The sequence below is a fragment of the Mycetomoellerius zeteki genome, unplaced genomic scaffold (assembly GCF_001594055.1).
Source record: "Mycetomoellerius zeteki isolate Tzet28-1 unplaced genomic scaffold, Tzet1.0 scaffold564, whole genome shotgun sequence".
In the NCBI taxonomy this organism is placed as follows: Eukaryota; Metazoa; Arthropoda; class Insecta; order Hymenoptera; family Formicidae; genus Mycetomoellerius; species Mycetomoellerius zeteki.
Window position 1 is genome coordinate 203,671 of NW_017257571.1, and position 6,365 is coordinate 210,035.

Sequence of the window (6,365 nt, forward strand, 5' to 3'; positions counted from 1 at the left end):
TCTTAAAGAGAAAACTTTGAACTTTTTTTTGCTTGTTTAAAAAATGTTGTACGCTACTCCGTTCGTCTTTTATGAGCAGTCAAAGTCAAAGGGATCATTTTTACTTCAATGTTGAATAACTCGGTAAAAAAAAATCGTACAGAGGTAAAAAAAAAGTAAATTAAAGATAAAGGATCACGCTTTCGAAAGCTGTGAATTGTATTTGTGCCCGACTTCTCATTCACGGCATGAAACTGTGCAAAGTTTACAAAAAATTTTGAAATTTTACGGATCTTCCTTTATAATCATGTAGTTCCGTAAAAATCAGCCGAATCGTTATTTCATTATACAGATTTGGAAAGTAGAGATTTCAAGCTACAAAATGCTTTTTTTAAAATCTCATTTCGACCATTTTTGTAGAAGTCACATTTCTTTGAAGTTTACCCATTTTTCGAAGGTGTGAGAGGTGATGCTTTAATTTATGTGCGTAGTGTATATAAAACAAAACAAGGTTAGAGATGTATGCAAAACCATCATTATAATCTAATATAAAATAATTTAAAATACATGTAATTACAATACTTACAGATGACATTTTCCACCTTTTCAATGCTCCTTTTAGTTGAATTTTTTCAATATTATTCTTAATCGCTAGTAATCACTGGTGATTGACAGTACGAAAAATTTCCGTTTCCGAAAAATATGCCCCATGGGAAGCCAGGCTACTTAAAATCGGAACGATGCTGATTGATAGCCTCTACCACTTCATCTTTCTGATTCCGTGTTCCGATTCCGTTTTCCGTGCTCATGGGACAGCACCCTCAGTGAGCGATCGTAGTACTGAATCCACCCATTGGCTACGTTTACACAGTGCATTTAGGCCTCGGCCTATACAATAGATGCATTCTCTGATTAGTCAATTCGTAAAATTCTTTGTTCTGATTGGTCGCTCAAATGCTTCGAAGCGTTTGTAGCGTCAAGTGGACCGCAGCCCTTGTTTATCCTGTATATTAAACAAAAACACCTATCGTATAGATCGCGGACTAAGCGCATGGTGTAAACGTAGCCATTGAAAGAAATATTAGGAATAGAAAAAGACTTCAACCCATCAAAAACCATGTATTCCAATATAACTAGATTTTAATAAGTCGGAAGCTTAATGTTTATTCTTAATTGCTAATATTTTCTCTAATATGCGCAGAGCCTTATTCCTTTTGTTTGTGTTCGAGCGATTGAGCTCACAAATGAGGTGCATTCAGTACTACGACCGCTCACTGAGCGCTCAGTGAGCTCTTGTATCTGTTTGGTCTATATTTTTAGTTCTAACGGAATATACCAATAAGATGCAAGCGCTCACTGAGCGCTCAGTGAGCGGCTGTAGTACTGAATGCACCCATTAAGTGTGCAAATTGCTGATCATACGAATCGAGCTTAATGTCGGCTAAGAAGGTGACAAGTGATAAGTGACTTTTGGAGCAAATGAGGTTAAGTTGTGCCGATATTGTCTCTTTTACTAAATAAAGGTATATTCAACATCTATCTGCGAAACATTTGTTCCTCTACTGTCAATCATGACGCTCACAAATAAGGTAAAGAAAATGTTTAATATTTTTATTACTACGCCAGTGACTGAAAATATTGTATTTATCTGTAACTTAACGCTTGAAATTTTTCAGATGGATATCGATGAGAAGAATGCTAAAGGTGAAGGCTTTAAACCATATTACATTACGAAGATTGAGGAATTGCAATTAATTGTTGCTGAAAAAAGTCAAAATTTAAGGAGATTGCAAGCGCAACGTAATGAACTCAACGCGAAAGGTGACTATTTTGCTTCAGTGATACAAATATCATTGCTGTATAAAGCTATGAAAGCCTAATATGGTTCTTTGATTGGTTTATGACATAGACTGTACATAAGAGTCTTAAATATAAGAATTTTTTTTTGTTATGAATACCGGCCATATTCTCTCTCAATTGTACAATTTCTTGAATTTTTTTTTAGTACGCATGCTACGGGAAGAATTACAACTCCTACAAGAACAGGGTTCCTATGTAGGAGAAGTAGTTAAACCCATGGATAAGAAGAAAGTCTTAGTCAAAGTACATCCAGAAGGCAAATTTGTAGTAGACATAGACAAGAACATCGACATCAATGACGTGACTCCAAACTCGCGTGTCGCTCTACGCAATGAAAGTTATACTCTGCATAAAATACTGCCGAATAAAGTTGATCCACTTGTCTCTCTTATGATGGTAGAGAAAGTGCCGGATTCTACGTATGAAATGGTTGGAGGTTTGGATAAACAGATAAAGGAGATAAAAGAGGTCATAGAATTGCCGGTCAAGCATCCAGAATTGTTTGATGCTCTTGGAATCGCGCAGCCTAAAGGTGTATTGCTATATGGACCACCAGGTAACAAATATATTGTAGTTTTTTTTAGTTGAATTTGTTACACAGTTCATCTTTCCTCTTTCAAATTTAACTGAAAAGAACAAGCCATATTGTAACGGATATATGTGAAACTTTTATTATAATTACTTTAGTTATCTAATCTTTGATAATAATGACAACGCAAAATCTTTCAGGCACCGGCAAGACCTTACTTGCAAGAGCAGTCGCGCATCATACTGAGTGCACCTTCATTCGTGTATCTGGATCGGAGTTAGTTCAAAAGTTTATTGGAGAGGGTTCGCGTATGGTTCGTGAGCTTTTCGTCATGGCAAGAGAACATGCACCGTCTATAATATTTATGGATGAAATTGATTCCATTGGAAGTTCCCGGATTGAATCTGGATCCGGTGGCGATAGTGAAGTATGTATGGAATATGGTATGAATATAACTGTAATTTTAATCTTTTTAATTATATTGTAAATTATACTTTCAGGTACAACGTACCATGTTAGAATTGCTTAATCAATTAGATGGTTTTGAAGCAACGAAGAACATAAAGGTCATTATGGCTACAAACAGAATTGATATCTTAGATCCAGCATTATTGCGACCCGGGCGTATCGATCGTAAGATCGAATTTCCACCTCCAAATGAAGAGGCTAGATTGGACATTTTGAAGATTCATTCTAGGAAAATGAATTTGACACGTGGTATAAATCTTAGAAAGATAGCTGAACTTATGCCCGGTGCATCAGGAGCAGAAGTCAAGGTAATGAAACATAATGATATATATATCTTTACATTACAGTTTCATCATACAATTATTATGGAATAAATATCAAATGAAATCTGATTTTCTGCTCTTAACAAATTATTTTACTCCAAAAGTTTAAGTCTTTAAAAAAGGAATAGATTAAGATATTATAAGATCTTGTGTTATTCTTTTTTTAAATTTTAAGAGAATTTTGGAGAATTATTCTCATATTTCATTTTTATAATAAAAAAAATCGAAGAAGTTTACCAAATTTTTGATATGCAATAACTTTATATTCTACAATGCAAATAATATATATATTATTTATATTATAGGGTGTTTGCACAGAAGCTGGAATGTATGCTCTTAGAGAACGTCGAGTTCACGTAACTCAAGAAGATTTTGAGATGGCTGTAGCAAAGGTGATGCAAAAGGATTCGGAAAAGAACATGTCAATCAAGAAATTATGGAAATAATCAGCTTTGCAATTTTTTCAAATCATACTAATAATATATTATTGTACTTTTTCTTAAGCGAATTTTAATCAAATAGCAAAAGCAATGTATTTAACATACAAATTTCATTCATAAAATTAGAGAACAATAAAACTTTATTACAGTATCAAAACAATGAATTTTATTATATGAAAGTATTAGCAATTACGTATTAAAAATGCTATACCATTATTAAATTATAATTTAATTTAAAACAAATGTTTGCTTATAGATATCTTGTATGAGTAATAGCAATGCCGTTTTTTAACAATTTTTTTTATAATCGTCTCTGTTTTACAGTGAATTGTTTCATTGTAGTATTTACTCATAAAATATAAGCATGTGTCCGCTGAAAATCTGATAATTATATATCTAGGTATAACATTAATGAAAATTAATTAAACCATCAACCATGTGTTTTAATCTAAAAATATATAAAATAAATATTTTCTGTGATATCCCTTGAATCTGAATATACAAAGAAATCTATGTGAAATTCAAGTAAAATTGTATATCTGCTGCAAAGAATTACCAACTGCTCTGTCAATACTACTAATTGTACACTCAATAATAATTCCATTTAATTTCCAAAATATTGACACGCAATTAACTTTAGCAGACTGCTTCGTAAAGATTAGCCCCGAGTGTTTTAAGATCATTATTGAATATCAGACGCTGAAGCCAATCCTCTGCTACATCGTTCGAAGTTGGATTATTTCGAACCTGTCCATTCACAATAGGAATAATTTTGGCTAAAGCCATAGTGGTTTTGTTAACATCTACAAATCCACTCAAATCACTTGTGGTTTCTCTTATTAAAATTGAATTACCAGCATTTGATTCTCCTAAAAACAATGCTTGGTTCTGTGCACTGTTAGTTTTGGAAGGTTCACTGAAGTATGCGGATATATGATCCATTAATAAAACAAATCCAGTTCTGATATTTTTCTGCATTAAATCTTGTACTTCTTCGCTCTCTGATACATCTAGCATCTGATCCCTTAGCTTTGAATAGACAGATGTATCGCTGTTTTCAATGTCATGTTGCAATGTGTAATAAGTGAAATTTTTTACAGGGTCTTTCGAGCTGTCGGCAGATATAGAAGATGTAATTGCCCAATAAATTTGTTCTAAATCTCTTAATGTTAATTGCTCCGTTAGAGACAACGAAGCTGTGACTTCATTAACTTTATTTTGTATGAAATTGCTTAAATCTTTGATGCCTTCATCTATAAAATATTTGGAAAGAGCCATGTATCTCTTTTGTACTTCACTGCCAATTATCTCATTGTCCACATTGTTCGTATTCTGCGCGTCTTTGTACATATGTCCGCTAATCAAATTGAGCTGAATTCTAAGAAATGTAACTAGCATCGTATAAGAATAAATTATTACGGCCGGTCGCGCGATTGCTAATACCTTCAATTGACCCCAAGATGTAATTTTATCAGCAGAGCCATCTCTAAGTTGATTTATAATGACTTCCGTATCATTTTCTTTGATCACAGAGTTTCTCAAAGTTACCACAAGATGCGATATCATTTTATTACACGACCTCTCCGTGCTCTCATAGTATTGTCGTTTCTTCGTCCTTTCCATCAGCATCCTTATTTCATTTTCTTGCCACTCTCGTAACTTACGCTGTGTATAACGTGTCATAAAAATGACGCTACTAATAATAACACTTCCAAATATGAACTTACGCTTGTGGCGATTTAAAAATCCCCGAATGCTTGAAAACATGTCTAATTGTTTATGTAGATCTAATACACATACAAGTATATTACAGAGTTTTTAAAATATATGCATGACAAACTTTGACACATAATCCTTGAAATATCCTCACTCCATGTTATCTGACTCAGACTGCATATTTGAGGCAACTCGTTCTATTCTGTTTGTGATATAATTGGTAGTATCAATGAATCTCTCCACGCAATTCACGAGACACTTATGAACTTTAGGCTCCAGGCGCAATGATGGTTTATCCATACAAATCTCCCAGCAGAGACCAGTTAATTCATGTACCAATCCCTGAAAATATTATGTTATATAACTGATTCATCGCCCCTCATACTATAGAGCGCATAATAATAGTTTAAAGAAAAAATGAAGATAAAAAATAAATAACTACATTTACATTCTCAAATATATGAATAGATTTGAGATTGAATAATAGAATAAAGTTGCACATGATAAAAATATTAGTGATAAATATTTATATAACCAATACCCACATTTTTTATATTACAAAGTGCAAAGTATAAATAGAAAATATCTATAAATTTATTTGCGCGATTGACCAAGAAACTAACCTGGAACTGTTGCTTTTTCGTCTCAGCCTCGATAAAATGCTGCAACTGATCATCTAGAACAACCTGCGTGTTCTGGTTTTCCATAAGACTCATACTTCGAATTTTCGCGTTCGTATATTTGCATTAATGCAAATTTTTGACCTCTTGTAAAATATGTATGTACCTTTATTAGTAATGTAAAATGCAATGTAACGATACAGGATCAGAATCAGAAGTCAGAGTCAAAACCGGTTTAAGGTGCAATTCACGCAGCGTAAAACGCTGGTGGCTCTCTTCAATGGGCGCATTCAGCGGACTCAACAGTTGAGTGAGCGCTCGCTGTTATTGGTATATTCTTTTAGATCATCCAATCAGAATTTTAGATCTAGAAGAATACGTCAATAGCAGCGAACGCTCGCTCAACTGTTGAGTCCGCTGAATGCAGCCA

General features: G+C 33.6%; 3 protein-coding genes across 3 annotated transcripts; 1 reads left to right on the top strand and 2 right to left on the bottom strand.

Moving 5' to 3' along the window:
• The first annotated feature begins 1,428 nt into the window (after positions 1-1,428).
• On the top strand, positions 1,429-3,726 carry Rpt6 (26S proteasome regulatory subunit Rpt6). The gene is made up of 6 exons (XM_018456201.1): positions 1,429-1,568; positions 1,656-1,800; positions 1,985-2,395; positions 2,569-2,795; positions 2,869-3,144; positions 3,465-3,726. The coding sequence occupies exons 1-6, from the start codon at positions 1,551-1,553 to the stop codon at positions 3,603-3,605; spliced, it is 1,218 nt and encodes a 405-aa protein (XP_018311703.1). The 5' UTR covers positions 1,429-1,550; the 3' UTR covers positions 3,606-3,726.
• A 295-nt stretch (positions 3,727-4,021) lies between these two features.
• Positions 4,022-5,450, bottom strand: Pex3 (peroxin 3). The gene has a single exon (XM_018456207.1). It carries the CDS (start codon positions 5,364-5,366, stop codon positions 4,236-4,238), a length of 1,131 nt encoding a protein of 376 aa, XP_018311709.1. The 5' UTR covers positions 5,367-5,450; the 3' UTR covers positions 4,022-4,235.
• Positions 5,389-6,190, bottom strand: LOC108727910 (mitochondrial import inner membrane translocase subunit Tim8 A-like). The gene is made up of 2 exons (XM_018456208.1): positions 5,939-6,190; positions 5,389-5,657 (listed from the first exon to the last, which is right to left on the bottom strand). The coding sequence occupies exons 1-2, from the start codon at positions 6,029-6,031 to the stop codon at positions 5,466-5,468; spliced, it is 285 nt and encodes a 94-aa protein (XP_018311710.1). The 5' UTR covers positions 6,032-6,190; the 3' UTR covers positions 5,389-5,465.
• Between the last annotated feature and the right edge of the window lie 175 nt (positions 6,191-6,365).

Coding starts and splice junctions, on each gene's coding strand:
- LOC108727910 (XM_018456208.1), bottom strand. CDS start 6,031: ATGAGTCTTATGGAAAACCAGAACACGCAGGTTGTTCTAGATGATCAG. Junction 5,658..5,938: donor CGAAAAAGCAACAGTTCCAG/GTTAGTTTCTTG, acceptor TAATATTTTCAG/GGATTGGTACATGAATTAAC.
- Pex3 (XM_018456207.1), bottom strand. CDS start 5,366: ATGTTTTCAAGCATTCGGGGATTTTTAAATCGCCACAAGCGTAAGTTC.
- Rpt6 (XM_018456201.1), top strand. Junction 1,801..1,984: donor TAATGAACTCAACGCGAAAG/GTGACTATTTTG, acceptor ATTTTTTTTTAG/TACGCATGCTACGGGAAGAA. Junction 2,796..2,868: donor GATCCGGTGGCGATAGTGAA/GTATGTATGGAA, acceptor TTATACTTTCAG/GTACAACGTACCATGTTAGA.